General features: G+C 36.4%; 3 protein-coding genes across 3 annotated transcripts; 2 read left to right on the top strand and 1 right to left on the bottom strand.

The window, feature by feature from the left end:
• Nucleotides 1-3,264: 3,264 nt before the first annotated feature.
• LOC144562045 (UDP-arabinopyranose mutase) lies at nucleotides 3,265-6,282 on the top strand. The gene is made up of 3 exons (XM_078311179.1): nucleotides 3,265-3,481; nucleotides 4,505-4,634; nucleotides 4,999-6,282. The coding sequence occupies exons 1-3, from the start codon at nucleotides 3,371-3,373 to the stop codon at nucleotides 5,016-5,018; spliced, it is 261 nt and encodes an 86-aa protein (XP_078167305.1). The 5' UTR covers nucleotides 3,265-3,370; the 3' UTR covers nucleotides 5,019-6,282.
• Nucleotides 5,025-6,282, top strand: RGP5 (Alpha-1,4-glucan-protein synthase family protein). The gene has a single exon (XM_078311169.1). It carries the CDS (start codon nucleotides 5,025-5,027, stop codon nucleotides 6,069-6,071), a length of 1,047 nt encoding a protein of 348 aa, XP_078167295.1. The 3' UTR covers nucleotides 6,072-6,282.
• A 3,536-nt stretch (nucleotides 6,283-9,818) lies between these two features.
• Nucleotides 9,819-14,294, bottom strand: LOC144562031 (paramyosin). Its single transcript, XM_078311156.1, has 5 exons — nucleotides 12,949-14,294; nucleotides 12,696-12,772; nucleotides 12,293-12,404; nucleotides 11,331-11,447; nucleotides 9,819-10,371 (listed from the first exon to the last, which is right to left on the bottom strand). Exons 1-5 carry the CDS (start codon nucleotides 14,221-14,223, stop codon nucleotides 10,015-10,017), a joined length of 1,938 nt encoding a protein of 645 aa, XP_078167282.1. The 5' UTR covers nucleotides 14,224-14,294; the 3' UTR covers nucleotides 9,819-10,014.
• Between the last annotated feature and the right edge of the window lie 2,496 nt (nucleotides 14,295-16,790).

Here is a 16,790-nt window from a genome sequence, read left to right as displayed (position 1 = left end):
ACAAGGCGCATTTTTCGTTTGTAGAACTCAGAAAGTCAGAAGTACATGAATATCATACCCTAAACAGTATACATCTGTGTGTGTGTGTGTGTGTGGGGGGGGGGGGGGGGGGGGGGGGGGGCAGAGTATCTTGTTCAATATGTGTAAAAGATTCTCTTGACTTTATGGTTTGAGATTTACTCTTAGCCGCTTTGAGATTCGGGCTAGCGCATGGTTAATATTATTTGGATTTTGAGATACGTGCAAATTTAAAAGAACGGTATGGATCTATTAATTCTAAAATATTCTCTTTTACGGTATCGGAGAGGATGTGAATTGGGGGGGGGGGGGGAATTAAAAATTTGGACCATTCAAATTCTTTCTGCACAAATCTCAAAGCACATTAATATTGGCCCCTTACATTTTAAATAGGTATATAAATAAATTGGCAGGGGAGTAGAACTAGGGTGCTCTTAAGCTCACCAAAGTTTTGGTGAGCTTAACTCTAAAACTTATAAAATCGATTTCAAATGACAAATTCGAACCGTTGAAACCTGCCTATCTTACGTGTGATGCATCTACATGTGAAATTTTTAAACATTCGAATTAATTTAGTATAAAGTCAAGCGGTCAAAATTAGAAGGTTAATAAATTAATTTTAGTGCATTCATTTTTTGAACATTTTTTGACCGCTTGACTTTATACTAAATTAATTCAAATGTTTAAAATTTTCACATGTAGATGCATCACACGTAAAGTAGGCGGATTTCAACGGTTCGGATTCGTCATTTGAAATCGATTTGATGAGTTTTTAGAGTTAAGCTCACCAAAACTTTGGTGAGCTTAAGAGCACCCTAGTTCTACTCCAGGGGAGTAGAACTTCTGATTGTATTGGACCAAAATCAGTTCTAAGTTGCCTGATTCGCTTTAATATTCATACAAACTTAAGTCGATCATATGGATTTTGATGCAATATGTATTAGGTACGAATCTTAAAGCGAATCAATTAGCTCCACCGAGCTTTGGACCAGAATCACAGAAATCTTAGTGTCAATCAGACAGCTTTGACCGACTATTTTGTGTTACACTTAGGGGCACCTCTAATTGCTCAAAAACTGAAATTAAATTGCAATTGAAAGTAAAGAGATGAGTTTAGAGAAATTTGACACGCGGGGTGATAACGGAGTTCGGCAAATCAAAGGCCTACGTCTCCGGGGCTTCGCAACCTTGTGAGGTGCGCCTTCCTATTACCCAATACGAAAGGATTACAACTTGTGAACCGTTGAGCCCTTACACACCTAGCGGGAAGTCAAACGGCCAACTCAAAGAGGTGAGAACAAGGTCTCGATTGTTTAGGAACACAAGAGAAACACTCAATAGATCTCTCTAACCTAATCTATAGCTAGATTAGTGAAGTAGGTTTGAGGTTGCTTGAGGGATTTTGAAGTTTTAGGCTCTCACAACAATGGAGTAGGCTAAGCTCTCAGAAAATCACTTTTAGAATAATTAGGGTCGGCTAAGGTGATTTTGAAAGTGATCCCCTCAATCTATTTATAGTGGCAGCTCAAAAATGAGCTGTTTGATGTAAAACGTTACCAACGTTTTATTCAAATGCGATTTAGGATTTTAATTCTCTGACATTTTAGTAAAACGTTACAGAACGTTTTATAAAACGTTACAACGTTTTCCAAACGTTACAACGTTTTATAAACGTTATAACGTTTCTAGTTTGTACTGAACACCTGTTCTTCAGTTATTCTGTATCTGTTAAACGTTACAACGTTTTATAACCGTTATAACGTTTTATAAAACGTTCTAACGTTTTATAAAACGTTCTAACGTTTTATAAAACGTTCTAACGTTGTAACTTGGTTTTCTTTTGATATTTTTGAAGCTTCTGATCATTATAAAACGTTACCAACGTTTTGTAAACGTTCATAACGTTTTATCCCATTTTAATCAACCTCACACATACTTTACTAAGCTTTTGAATTTACATTCTATATTCTATATAAATGTCTTCACGATTTCTTCAGTCCAAGCATATTACATCGCAGTTCTTTACTCTTCTTGGACCTATATGTTCTCAAAATAGAAGAAATCATAAAATTCAATAATTGTATGTTTTTGCAAATTAGTCAAATAGACGTAAAAGATTATTGTACGAACAACATTTTGTTGATTTTAGTCTGATAGCCATTGAACGGGAGAGGGGGGCGTCCGACGCCCATCGAACCACTTTTGTGTTTGATGGGTTCTCTCACTGTCAGATTTGCTTTATGATTTGTGTGTACGCATTTTAAAGCAGATCCGACGGTGAAGAAAATCCATCGAACACAAAAGTGGTCCGATGGCCATCGGACAACCCCCTCTTCCCTATTGAACACCTCATTCTTCTGTACTGGAAGGCAGATTTAAAGGGGCTATGTGAAATAAATAAGTCACTATTAATTTTTTGAAAATGTTGTAATTTTAGATGTAAATTTTCTATATTTTTAATACAAATTTATAGTTTGGTTCTCAAATATTTATTTAATAAGTAAAATTTATGTTTTGTTATAAATATTTGTTATTGGGTATTCTTTCTTTTATTAAATTTCAGTCTATTATAGTAAAAAAAATAAATGTCTTATCATGATCCACAGATCACATTATTATTATGATTATTATTTTATTTGCATAATAAATTTGCTTGCACTCGAAGAAAACATAATGAAGGTCAACCTCGTTCCCTTTGCTTTGCAGTTAAACAAAAGGCGGGTTCATACTTCATACACCTATTATACCTATACACCTCACTGACCTGTGGACCCGTCCAAACGGCTCGCTATCCAGATTACACGTGAAGAGGATTTATTTACAATTACAGATTCTCTGCGGCAGGAAGGTACAGACCTTCGTATGTCAAGGAACTTCTTATGATTTTTCTATGTATTAAACTTAAATTTACTAAATAACATAATTTATGCGAAGATAATCACAGAACAAGATCTAATGACAGTGACAAGTTACATTGTTTAAGAAATGGGTGTCAATGACCCGCTACACCCAGTAATATAGTAATACAACTACATGAAATCAACAACTCTGCATTGAAGAAAGAGAAAGGGACCCGTTGCAGTCTTGCACCATACGATTTTAGATCCTATCCGCTCATTACATACAAGCACGCATCGTAAAGAGGATCCTTGCAGTACAGGGGTGGGCTGGATTGGTCCGAATTCTGATCGGACGGTTAGTAGCTAAACTCAAACGGTGCGTGAATACAGAGCAAGGAGGATTAAATTAGGAAATTACGAAAGAGCCCCGCAAGCACATGGCCTGTCTCTCCGTCTCTCTCTCCTCCAAAATCGTGCGCCATTTTTGTGTATAAATCCTGTCGCTGCGTTGGATGCATCCCCCGACTCTGCTCTCTCTCACCATTGACTCCGCGCTGCTCCACATCTCCCGCTTTTGCGATCTTTCCCATATCCCCGATCCCATCCTCATCCAACTCTTTTTGGTACACACTCCTCTCTTCCTGTTTTATCATTACATCATATTTCCTTGTCGGATCAGTACGAACTGGGCCATATTTTATGGATCTAGGGTTAATTGCGATGATTTATAAACGGGGATGCTGAATTCGTTATTTTTTGTTAATAGTATGCTTTGATTTCGATTCTTTATTTGTATTTACCTCTTTTGAGTTGTTAAAGTTTGATCTGGATCCTTGCAATGCACAATGAGGTTTGATCTGTGGAAATTAATGTTCATCTATAAGATATTAGCTGATTTAAAGGGGAAAAGTGAGAGAGTTGCATATGTAACCAAAGTGGTTCAATCACTTGTAATTGAGAGTATTAGTATAGATCTGAGGCTAATTGTATATAGTATTTCGAATCACAGGGTGTTAAGACTCAAAAAACCAGTAGAACTGGGATCAGGTTAGTGGAGTTGTGTTAGCTTGCACAATTGAGAGATAGAGAGGCTGGATGCTTTGGGATGAAGCTGATAGAGCTCTTTAGTTATTTTTGTGAGATATTTGGCTTCAGAGAATAATTTGAACAGAAAAAACAAGAGATTTTTCACTGCCCTTTTCTTGTTAGTAGTTCTGTTAGTACTGTAATATGTTAAATTAGTACATATTACCAGAGTTCGGTGTTGATGAGTATATTTTGAAATTCGGAGTAAATAGAGACCTATATGTCAAAGAGGATGTGAGAGACAAGTACAATAAGCACATTAAATGATTTCTTTTACAAAATCATGCACTGGTTAAGCCCTGGATATTTCTATTCATAGTGAACCTAACATTGGCACTACTGCCTAATGCTTGTTCAATTCTTATTTTATTGAGGGACTAAAAAATGGCCTGTACCATTACAAATTTTCACCATTGTAAGTTTTTTTTATCTGATTTTTATGGAATTTTTGTTCGATTGGACCTCTTAAATGCCGTCACTTCCATAATTCATTTCATATGGCTGTACTCTCTTGTTAATGTTATTTTGATAAATGTTGTGTATGATTTTTTTGTTTTCAGAGAACTCTGCAAGCTGGTAAGCTGACAGAGAAGGTGTTGAAGTTGTTTGTAGACACAGGCAGTGAAGAAATTTTGGCCCTCATTCATTCCCTTAACATCAAGCCGATTCTTACCCCTGTTCTTCCCACAAGTATGCTTCTTTTCTATTTTTTTCATACAATTTGTTGCACGCATGAGGTATATCATACTGTGTGGGTCTATAATAGCAACCTAGCTTGTATGGATACAATTGCATAATATCGTCTTGGTAAAATTGTCAAAAAATTATCACGAGTTGGTCAGATTAGTGTCTTTCAAGTTGATACCATACATTCCAGGCCAGAATTGATTTGTACAGGTGCCTACCTGGTACTGGTAAAAGTTCTCATTTACATACTGGTATTGGACAACAGTAGGAGACCATAGAGTATTATTTAAGGTAGATGGTAAAAAATGGTGGTAAGTTGTAATATATTTTGCATGACCATATATTTTTTTTTTTTTCAAACTGACAGGGTGCTCTGAGAAATTTTGAGAAAAAATGTCGGTGCAAATTGAAGACAGTGAAGTTGACATTGTTATTGCCGCGCTTCACCCAAACCTCACCCCTTTTCTAGAAGCATGGCGCCCTTTCTTCTCCCGTTTCCACATAATAGTAGTTAAAGACCCTGAACTTGATTCAGAGCTCCAAATCGCCCCTGGTTTCGACCTCAAAATCTACACCAAATCTGACATAGAAGCTGTTGCCAAGTCATCCTCTATTAACTTCTCTGGCCACTCATGCCGCTACTTTGGTTACTTGGTTTCACGCAAGAAGTATGTAATTTCTATTGACCAAGACTCTCTACCGGCAAAAGACCCATCTGGTTTAGTGACTGATGCAGTGGCCCAACACATAACCAACCTCGCCACACCCGCCACACCATTCTTCTTCAACACTCTATATGACCCGTTTCGCCCGGGAGCGGATTTCGTGCGTGGGTACCCATTCAGCATGCGTTGTGGAGTCCCGTGCGTGCTTTCGTGTGGCCTTTGGTTGAATGTTGCGGATTACGATGCACTGACTCAGTCAGTTAAGCCGAATGAGCGCAACACACGATATGTCGATGCAGTGATGACTGTACCGGTTGGTGCTATGATGCCGACTAGTGGAATAAACATAGCTTTTGACAGGCTGGCGCTGGGGCCTGCTCTGCTTCCTGGCGTTCACTTCACGGGTGAAGGGAAGCGACGGTGGGAAACCCTAGAAGATATCTGGTCGGGTTTATGTGCAAAAGTGGTATCTGACCATCTAGGGTTTGGGGTTAAAACTGGTTTACCTTATGTACATAGAGAAGGTGACGGAACCAAACCGCATGGTAGTTTGAACAAAGAATCAGAAAAGGTTAAATTGTTGGATGATGCATTGCCGTTCTTTCAGTCGGTTAAAATTTCTCGTAATGCCACCTCAGCAATTGATTGTGTGGCTGAGCTGTCCGGGATGGTGAGAGAGAAGCTTGGTGCAGTGAGCCCGGTGTTTGGAAGTGCAGCAAATGCAATGGATGAGTGGGTTAATCTGTGGAAGTCTGTTGGTGCTCAGGCCGAGTAGGTTTGTTTTGGTTTTTTCCCCTCTTATGTTGTCTCTGATATACTTTAATAATATAGATTGAGTCGATTTACGCGATGGGTAGTATGGCTTGGCTGGGCTGGAGATTTAAATTTGTGGAATAAGTTGAAAACATTCGCAATATTTTATTTGTGATGTTCTTCGCTTGAATTATATGAATATTATATGAACAAGTACTTGGCAGATTCCTATTTCTTGGTGTCTCAGATAAAATGCTGAGAATCAGACTCAAATAAAAAGCACAATTTTGAGCTGTATTGGTATGAAAAGCGTAAAATTTCTGAGATCATATAGCAGTTTGTACCAGTGTTGTGGAGATTCCTACTTCCTGGTGATTGATTTGATAAAATGCAGAAAATCAGACAGTGTAGTTTGGTGGTGCAAGAATGTGTTTTTTTTTAGGTTGGTTACTAACGTTTACTAAATCAGACACTTCTTTTTTTAGTTTGCATTCTCTAGTGACAATCATCAGTACGTAAACTGGAGTAGGAAAATTGTGTTGCAAATAATAATATCGCAGAAGATGCTTGGATTTTATAGAAAAAAACATATGGTTTGTATGTTTAATTTACATCCACAAATTTCTCGTTTTTTTCTCAGGGTATGTTTTGCGTTGCGATAAATACTTAGATTTGTGTCATTCTTTTGTATGAATTATAATGATCTAGAGTGTTCTTAAAGCTCATCATTAAGTTTTCTGAGAGCTTAACTATAAAATCTATCAAATTAACTTAAAAAATTATAAGTTAATTAATACATTTATTTTTTTATTATTTTTTAACTGCTTAACTTTGTGTTAATTTAATTCGAAAATGTATAACTTTTTTGTGTGCAAACACATGGCTCGTGAAAAATAGATCGGTTTCAACCATTTGGATTTGACGTTGGAATCTATCCAATAGATATTGAGGTTATAACTCACCAAAAGACTTGATGGGATTGTTCGGCATCACATGATTAAATTTTAAGCGGAGCTAAAGAATACTTGTTCGATAGAATAAGATTAAGAAAAGATGCTAAGAAGATAAAAAAAAAGATGTTAAGAATGCTTAATCCAATAAAATTCATGTATTATGAATCTGAACAAAATGAGTGATTCGTTGGAATTAAGAAGCTAAAGAGGCTAAAAAAACTCTTAATTAACTCTTAAGTGAGACTTGTCAAACACCACGAATGAGCTTAAGAATACTCTAATTGTACTCGAATATAATTCTATGAACTTATGTTTATTTTTTCTGAAACAATTTATTTGTGAGTTATAGTAGGGGTGCATAAAAAGTTTGTAGCTCGTGATTTGATTGAGTTTGATTTAAAAAAAATATCGGTTCGAAACGAATCAAACCAGTTCGGTTTTGAAACGAATCAAACTCAGTTCGGTTCAAAATTGATTTGAATCAAACTCGAACTAAGTCTGACTCAGTTCGAAACTATTTCTTTTTAGTGCTAAACTCTTATGGTTCGAATCGCACCGAATCAAACTCGAACTCTTCTTTTCAGTTCGAAACCCTATTTAAATTTTGAACCAGTTCGGTTCGAAATTAGTTCGAACTCAAACTTGAACCAGGTTAAGTTGGATTTGATTAGATTCGTTTGCAGCCCTTCCGTTACAGTAATTAAAAAATAAAAGTGTAAAGGCGTAGGCCTGAAGCGGCTGGTAGAATCAACCTTTCTAAAGCTATACGGCCTATGTACCTTTTTCATGTAAAGAATACCAAATGAGTAGGCCACAAGATAAACCAAGCCCAGCTAACCTTCTTTTGCTTTAATTCCTACCTTTTATATTATCTTGCTGTTGTACTATCGCATAATTAGTTCTTAGATAATTATATATTATTGTTTACTGTTCAAGCGTGATACCAAATGATTGCATCCCAGCCTAGAAATAGTACCTAAATGAAGAGGATGCTTCTATTATAAATTTATAATCATCATACAACAATATATATATAGTATGCAATTAAATCTATATTAGGCAAGTGGTTATGAACTTTTTGAAGTTCATAGTTTGTTGGTATTGGGCTTATAACATACAACTCTTTAATTTAAGTGAGGCTACGGTACTTTAAAAAGCGTAAATCAGTCTGTACAATGGATTTATATCTTCATAAAACAGTCGATCTGAACTACTCAACAGTACCTCCATATATAAATATACTTGGAGACCAAATTTTACATTTGTCTTTTAATTGTTTTTTACTAGTTTTTAATATAAGTAGAAAATTACTACTTTCTCATGGTTCAGAATCTTTAGATTTTTTTTTTTAAATCTTGTCAGTGGCTGACAGATGATTTTCTTATAACTGAAAACAGTAAAAGAATTTTAATAAATGTAAAATTTGATCTTTAAATATATTTTTATATGAAGAAAATTATGTTGAGTGGTTTGAATTGATTGTTTGAAATTTATAAATTAAGATCTGGATTCATAACATGGACCATTTATTGTCTATGGAATGAAAATTGTACTCTTTATCAGAGAACGATAATGTTAATATTCTGGTACCGTCTAAAACCAATTTGGCTGAATTTCGTTTAAAATTAATTTGTACATGACAAACTATAAAATAAAATAATCCTTGGAATGTATAGGTGATTAATTTCCGAATAGCACCAAAATATTTCATCAACTAAGCTAAGAGCCATATAGCTCCTAAAGCCATCAAAGAGCAACTTGGCATTAACAAATTAATTAACCTTGGCCCCTTCCACATCACCACTGTACTTTTATAAATAAATTATAATCCTCATTATAGAAATATCATCATGACCATAATCATTACTTATCTCTAAGACTTCACCATACATCCCTATAAGAAACCATACATCTTCCCAATTCAAATTCCAATTCCAATTCAAAACAACATCAACTCTCTTAACTTTAAAAAAAAAAAAAAAAAATGTCAATGATAGACTCACTAGAGGTGGGATCGATGAAAATGGTACGTTGGCACTCGCGTCGGAAGTTTCAAATGAGAAGAGCGAATGTGATTGTTAAGTCGGTACGACTTGGGAATAGGCGTCAGAGGCTGACATTGAGGCGGCTGGTACGGTGGCCGGTTGTTCGGTGGTGCGTGGTGGTGAATTTAATGGGACCCATTAAGAAAGCCTTGTTAGAGATTGCATATGCTCAGAGGCACCAGCTACTGCCAACCTTCACTCTTGTCAACCATTTTCCTTTCCCTCTTGTATGATGATATGTTTTTTGTTTTGTTTCTGGTACAATGTATTATGTAAATTTGGTGCTGTACCATGCATCTGATGTTTGATAAGGGGTACAAGTTGTAAAATCCTTCTCGTTTAAATCGTTTGGTATTAATAGCATAAAGAAATGAGTTGCTAGTCGTTTAAAAATAATACATCCAAAGACAAGGATTCAAATGTCTTTTTATTTATTAGTGTCTTCATTTGTTAGAAATAATGATTTTGTATCTATCTAACAAATAATAATTTTTTTTCAAAAAATATAAAATTTAGTCTCAAGACATTTTAATACGGAGACCATGTTGAGCGGTTTAGATCAACTGTTTGGACTTCAAAAATGGAAATAAAAATATGAACGATTGAGACATAAAAGACATGAGACATTTGTAACTACTCTTTAAAATAATACATCCAAAGACAGATTAAATGCCTTCACTTATTTCTTTCTTCATTTTTTAGAAATTTAATTACTCAAAATTTAAACAAGAGTACATAATACAAGTGTTCAGCAACTAACTATTCCATCTCTGCATCTGTAAAGCTGCTCTATTATTAATTTTAATATATGAATAAAAAATTAACTATTAGCGTACAAACTAAAGAGTAGTGCAAGGGTCTAAAAGAACACCATCTGAAATAACTCTAAATATATACTAAGACAAACGAAATATTCATCAATCAAACAACCTATTATTTCAAAAACACAATTAATTTACACCAAAGGCTAGATAAGTGGTTCAGAGAGTTCCATCTCATTGGAACTCTCTACTGATTCACCGGGACCCCCGTGGGCCCGAACGAAATTTAGACCCAACCACTGCCATGGCCAGCATGCGTACCTAATGCCATTGACACCTGGCAACAAATTGTTTGGACCGTCGGATTGCTCCACCTGGCGAGAGAGCTCTTCAAGTCTCTCCCGAAGGCGTGTTGACCTGATGTCAGCAAGTCTAAGTGATTTCTCAGCCGCTTCTCTTGCAGCCATGGCCGCGACCGCTGTCTCTTCTTTGAATTTGAGCTTGTTCTCAAGCTCCTGCATTGATTGTTTTCTTTCCTCAAGTTCCTTTTGGAGAGCCAGTATCTGCAACAAGGGTAGGGGCGGAATTAGAAAATTTAGATTGGCAGGGCTAAAATGTAAAATGTAAAAATGTTTAATGTGTTGTAGGTGGGATTTTAACTCATGTCTCCATAACCACAAGGCCAAGCACACATTTGAAATTTCATGAGGGGGCTGAACTATATAGAAACTTATAGAAAAAAATATATATATTAAAAAAATTAAAACCATAGGGGTGGCTAAGCATTAAGATCCGCTCCTATACAAGGATAACACTTTAGTGAGTAGATAGATAATTACAACTTTTGTGAAAACATCGACATCAATATCTATCATAATTAAAGACATAGCACAATAGTAATTTAAGTGAGCCATTATATGCAGTAACAACTTTAGCGAGAGATAATGCCAAGGGCACTTGTGACATCTCAGTTAAATTAAGATTTCTGCAAATGACATCCAACCTTCTTGTAAATGTAATGGGCAGTCAAATATATAATTTTACTTTATTTTTCTTTTTTGAAAAAGGCCAAGATGGCCCCGTTTTCATTACTGAAAGGATAATTACATAATTCAAAGATTAGTTATTCTGGACTTAAACCTAACCCTTCAAATATATAATTTTACTTTATTTTTCTTTTTTGAAAAAGGCCAAGATGGCCCGTTTTCATTACTGAAAGGATAATTACGTAATTCAAAAATTAGTCATTCTGGACTTAAACCTAACCCTTCTACCCAAAATATTAAAATTTTGTCTCCGATACAACGGCAAATGCATGAAACACATGTTTTCTGCAAAACCTGAAGACTTCAGTCTGTACCAGTACACACCTGGTACAGTACCAACCCCTTAATTGGCACAAATGGAAGTAAAATCAAGCCAGTGTGTACAAACGGGTCCAAACTTGACATAAAGACATACTATTAATTAAGACAGCTTAGTTGTCATAATATTATGAACATTATCTTACTATTTACGGTACCTGAGTTTGAAATTCCTTCTCCACAGCTCCTCCGGCAGCGGCTTCTTGTTCGGCTGCTGCTTTCCATCTTGCAATTTCTTCTTCTGCTGCTGTTATATCCATCATAAGACCTTCCACCTTCACATTCATTTAACAATTACTTAGTCAACACTTCAATTCCAACATAGAGTACTTGACCAAAATTTGCAACAATAGAAGCACTGAAAGCTACCACACTTCTATGTGCCAATTCTGAAGGTTTATGAGGTTCATAAGGTTAAAAAAGGAGTTTATAAATTAATTTTAATGCGTACATTTTTCATCATTTTTCACCGCTTGACTTTATATGAAATTAATTCAAAAAATTATAAATTTTGCATATAAATGCATTACTAATAACTTCGCCTGTGTAGAATGTAGTTTCTACACAGCCTGCCACAAGCCAGGAAAAAGGAGGGTTCGTGATAGGCTTGGCGAGCCAATGGTCAAAAAGCAGACTCTATGGAAATGAAACCCTCACGAATTGGGCAGTAGTACTAGCATGGGTGACCTCCTAGGAAGTCCCTGTGTTGTTGATTCCGGTTGGGTTTCATTTCTAGACTACCCCAACTTATTTGGGAATAAAGGCTTTGGAGAAGAAGAAGAACAAAAAATGCACTACTAATGAAGTTTACCAGTTTCAACGGTTTAGATTAGTCGATTGAAGTCGTTCCAATATATTTTTAAGTTAAGCTCACTAAGGGGCTCGGTGAGCTTAAGAACACCCTAGCTCTACTCTACTTCTTTGTGTCAAATCTGAATATGGTAAAAAGGTGATAGCACTAAAAATTTCCTTGTTTCATTTTAGCTTTAGCTGCACCATTGAGGCCTAACATCTCGGTACGAAACCTTTAATTACTAATTTAAAATTAATGGAGAAAATGGTTGAACGATCTGTGGTAAATGCAAAATAAAATAGGCAAAGAATAGTAGAGGAAAATTACACTTTCATTTGCAATTCGTTCTTTCTCCTCTAGATCCTTTATTTGCAGCCTTTGTTGGTTGATCTCCTTTGTTTGAGCATCAAGACGGGCTTTAAGAAGACTAGACTCTGCCCTTACTCCAGTGAAAATATACCAATGCACACAAAAAACATTTCAGTGTTGTTCTAGTCTAATTATTATGTTTGGTTCAATTTCCAATAAACTCAAAATAAGGTACCATAATGAAGATTGACATTGAATAAAACTCCAGCAAGGAGTTCTCCAAAGCAGTATAATTTCTAAAGAGAAATAATTGGATTCTGCACAACTATTCACTGGTGTACCGTGTACATGCTTAAATGGTAACCTAACTTTCATGACACCTCCACAAATCAAATCTATGTGATCAAATCGATATATGTACCTTAAGGCTTCAACCAAATGTTGTAGCTCTATAATCTTAATTTGAGATTCCTTGACTGTGTTTCCAAGTGCACCTGCCTGTAAAGGTTGTATAAAATCAACTGATAAAATACCATGTTGTACTATCATTAATTGATGTTTATCAATTTAATTTCATGTTGTACTGTCATCTAAACCTATTCATGGACTCTTCGTCAACACTTACTATGAAGTTAGAGATTATAAACTGATAAGATAACAGTACTGCATCTTACCAAGGTATAAACTTCATCATCATGTGTTTCACCTAAACTTGATCTCTCATTCCCGTTCAATCTCAACTCAATCCCCGCCTCTCTCAAGCCTTCTTCGGCCACTTGCAACACCTCACTTTTATTCGACAATAGAACACTCCTTAAAAGTGTACCGATATGTTTTTTTTGTTCAACCAATGCATCAACCTTCTCCCGAAGAGTTTTCACCTCTCCATTTCTCTCATCTAATTTCCCCCTTACTTTCTCCCTGGCATCACTGGCTAACTCAAACACCGATTTTACTCCTTCCAATAGAACCTTCAAATTCTCGTCCGAATTAACTTCCTTTGTCATGAACACTGAACTAGTTGGTTCAGTTTCATCCGATTTTCCATCTAAAGAAATTAATTTATCTATATCCTGAATTTCCTTGTGCAATTTTGAGCGATAATTGAGTAATTCGAGTAAAACTGGTCTTTGTGAATCAAATTTTGCCTCCAAAGCCCTTGCCTTCTTATCAGCTTCATCTCCAAACTGTTTCAAATCAGAAATCTCTCTCTCCATTTCAGCAACCGACCCAGACAATTTCTCAATCTCGCATTCCTTGTTGGAAACCTTTTCTTGAAGGCCAGAGATCTTCGCCTCCAGCTCAGACACCTCAATGGCAATCTCGTAATTCCTCTGTTCCATACTCTCTCTAGCCTCATCTCTCGATTTGGATGCCAATTCGACCTGACGAAGAAGCTCCTCCACAATTTCATTAGCCCGTTTAATGACGCCGTACGCCACGGCAGGGAGTCCTGAGTACCTCTGAGACTTAGGCAATCCATCAGGGAATATCTTGAAAGCGGAGATCTTACCAGAGATCTTCTCCATACCAGATGTCAGCATCTGAGTAAGAGTGGTAATCTCAGCCTGGACAGCATGAAGCTGATCCGATGCCTCGACCTTGAGTCGGATTGCATCATCCCTCTGTGCTATTGCATCGGTCTTCAACCGGAGAGCTTCGTCACGCTGCAAAATCGCATCGTCTTTCAACCGAACAGCTTCGTCGCGCTTCTTTATGCAATCCTGGGCGAAGGCCTTGAGGCGACCAAAGCGCGACTCGGAGTCTTTAAGCGCCTTCTCTGAGGCTTCTCGATCGCGGCGCGCTTCTTCAAGCTGAGCGAGGAGGTGTTGGTTGTCGTCGGAGGAGGGGGTGGTGGTGAGGTGGGAGAGGGGTGGAGGGGAGGAGTCGGCGGCTTCCTCCTCGTCGACGTCGCTCAGCACGGCGGATGAGTCGTCGTCGGCAGCCATGCTTTGAGATTCGTGCTGCTTGATGCAATTGTCGGAGAGGAGTCGGTGGATTATTTTTAGAACAAGTCGTCGTCGTCGTCTCTCTGTCCGACAATTTAGATTTACGGGTTGCTTGGAGATTCGTGCTGGAATATAGTTAACGGTTTTGATCTAATATTAGACGTCGAGGGAATCGGGCTGGGCTAAGTTTGGTTTGGTTTGGTTTGATTGGTAGTTGGTTGGGTCTTTTTTGCTTAGTATAGGGGGGCACTCAAGAATGGGACTCACAGATCAGATGAGTGCGAATGGAATAATCACGGCCCACAGCCCACGGGTGAGTCCGGATCCTCTGCATTACCACACCTTCGAGTTCTAATCCGGACAGTCCGATTAGAATTCTGATCATACACGGAGTCCTTTAGGATTCGTGTCGTTATTTAAAGAACGGCTGAGATTGGAATAAAATAGACGAGGTACCTTGGGTATTATGAATTCGCCCACGTGGCCACGTGTGAGGTTGAGGTAGTATTTTATTTGGTGGCGTTTCAGACTTTCAGGTGACGAATGGGACTGGGCAACGCATGCCGTGTGTAAACCGAGAAGATTGGAAATATTTGGAAGGATGTATGGGATTCCTCTTCTGCAATACTTTCTCTACAATGACCATAATCGGAAATTGCTGAGTTTAATTTTATGAGTAAGGCTTGGGTGCTATGGATAGCATAGAGAGCTACGGTGTTATGGCTTAATATTTGAGTTTTCAAAATTCTAACGGTCGATCCGAACTGTTTATCTTGTTCTCCATATTAATATGTGTTTGGAGACCAAATTTTACATTTTTTGAAAAAAATTTACTATTTTTTTAGATAGTTAGAAAATTAAATATCTGAATGGTGCAGAATTTTTTAAATCAAGTGATTTTCTACCTAGCTAAACAAATAATAAAAAATTTTCAAAAAATGTAAAATTTGGTCTCCAAACACATATTAATATGGAGAACAAGATGAACGGTTCGGATCGACCGTTAGGATTTTGAAAACTCAAATATTGAGCTGTAGCACTGTAGCCCTCTATGCTATCCATAGCACCCAAGCCTTACTCTAATTTTATTTACTTGTGCTTGTGCTTGTTATCTGCATTCTAATATTAAACATGTTGTTGTTATCTTGATTCGCTAATGGCTACGATTAAAAGTTAATATCAGTCCTCCAATCAAATAATTCTTTTGATTAAATACATTTTTTTATACATAAAAGTCTAAATTTAGTTAAAAACATACTCGTCATACGTACAACCACAATATGTTACAATTAAATTTGAATGCATTACCTTTTTAGCGACTTTTTTTTCATTTCTTTATTTCTTTGTTTCATAATTTCATATACATATCATCACGATAGAATGGAAATCAAAAGAATCTTTATTTCCTTATTTCTATTAATTTGTTTGTTCCTATACAGATTTTGTGCAGCTAATTTCTACATATTATCATACAATGATAATGGAAATATGGTCATCAGTTTTGGCAAGGAATTAACTTTCAAATAAATAGACCAATTAATGACAAGAATCATGCTTATTAATGAGAGAAATCTCCATATATCTTGCCAGATATTTTATCATATTTGCAAACTTCCATAGCTAGGTTTTTCATTATAAATAAGTCCATATGTTAGAAAAGAGGGGAGATGAGAGTTATTTCATTTTGTCTGTCTTAGTGTGATGTTGAGTTTAGAGTGACTGAATTCTCTTTCGGATATCTTTGGATGAGTGAGTTCTTATTGAATTCGTGTACGGTGAATAAATCCCTTGAAGATTGAGTGATCAGTCATCTTTTGATCGATTGATCCCAACAAATATCTTGTATCATTACTATTTTATCAATATAATTTTTTTTTTTTAAAGTTATCACAATCTCCATTATGTTTGCAATATTTTCCGTTATCAAGATTCCCACAGTAGAATTGAAAAATCTAAAATGTATTTGATTGAAATTATTTCTATACAAATTACCCCACATCCTGAATTGAGAAAATCATGAATAAAATGTTTGAATTTCAAATTAACTTGTTTTCTTTATTATATATCTTGTAATATGTTCGATCTTTTCAGTTTTAATTTTGACCCTTGAAAATTTGCTGAATTTGTAATTTGACCCGTCTCTGTTTTTTATGTGCACAGGTTCTCAAGTTCCAAATCTTCTCTTTGACCTCCGTCGAATCTGATGATCAACAAAAATTAGGACTTTTTGGCAGAGAAAAGTCGTCGGTCCGAGTTTTTCTTTTGTGACGCTCGACTGTGATGTGAGTGTTGAGTGCTTGGACTGAACACCTCTTTTGCGAAGTTTTCTATTTTTTTTGGATCGACTGTGAGCACTGTAATTACAGTAGAATAAGGCTTGGGTGCTATGGATAGCATAGAGGGCTACGGTGCTGCGGCTCAATATTCGAGTTTTCAAAATTCTAACGGTCGATCCGAACCGTTTATCTTGTTCTCCATATTAATATGTGTTTGGAGACCAAATTTTATATTTTTTGAAAATTTTTTTACTATTTTTTTGGATAGATAGAAAATCAAATATCTGAATG

The sequence above is a fragment of the Carex rostrata genome, chromosome 1 (genome assembly GCF_964058835.1).
Source record: "Carex rostrata chromosome 1, lpCarRost1.2, whole genome shotgun sequence".
In the NCBI taxonomy this organism is placed as follows: domain Eukaryota; kingdom Viridiplantae; phylum Streptophyta; class Magnoliopsida; order Poales; family Cyperaceae; genus Carex; species Carex rostrata.
This window is presented reverse-complemented; position numbering and strand designations above follow the sequence as displayed.

Bases quoted from the DNA above. Each gene is read 5' to 3' on its own strand.
- RGP5 (XM_078311169.1), top strand. From the start codon at position 5,025: ATGTCGGTGCAAATTGAAGACAGTGAAGTTGACATTGTTATTGCCGCG.
- LOC144562045 (XM_078311179.1), top strand. From the start codon at position 3,371: ATGCATCCCCCGACTCTGCTCTCTCTCACCATTGACTCCGCGCTGCTC. The intron at 3,482-4,504 runs GTACACACTCCT...TTTTGTTTTCAG, and splicing joins TCCTCATCCAACTCTTTTTG to AGAACTCTGCAAGCTGGTAA. The intron at 4,635-4,998 runs GTATGCTTCTTT...TCAAACTGACAG, and splicing joins TACCCCTGTTCTTCCCACAA to GGTGCTCTGAGAAATTTTGA.
- LOC144562031 (XM_078311156.1), bottom strand. From the start codon at position 14,223: ATGGCTGCCGACGACGACTCATCCGCCGTGCTGAGCGACGTCGACGAG. The intron at 12,405-12,695 runs GTACATATATCG...CACTGGAGTAAG, and splicing joins CATTTGGTTGAAGCCTTAAG to GGCAGAGTCTAGTCTTCTTA. The intron at 11,448-12,292 runs GTAATTTTCCTC...ATGAATGTGAAG, and splicing joins AACGAATTGCAAATGAAAGT to GTGGAAGGTCTTATGATGGA.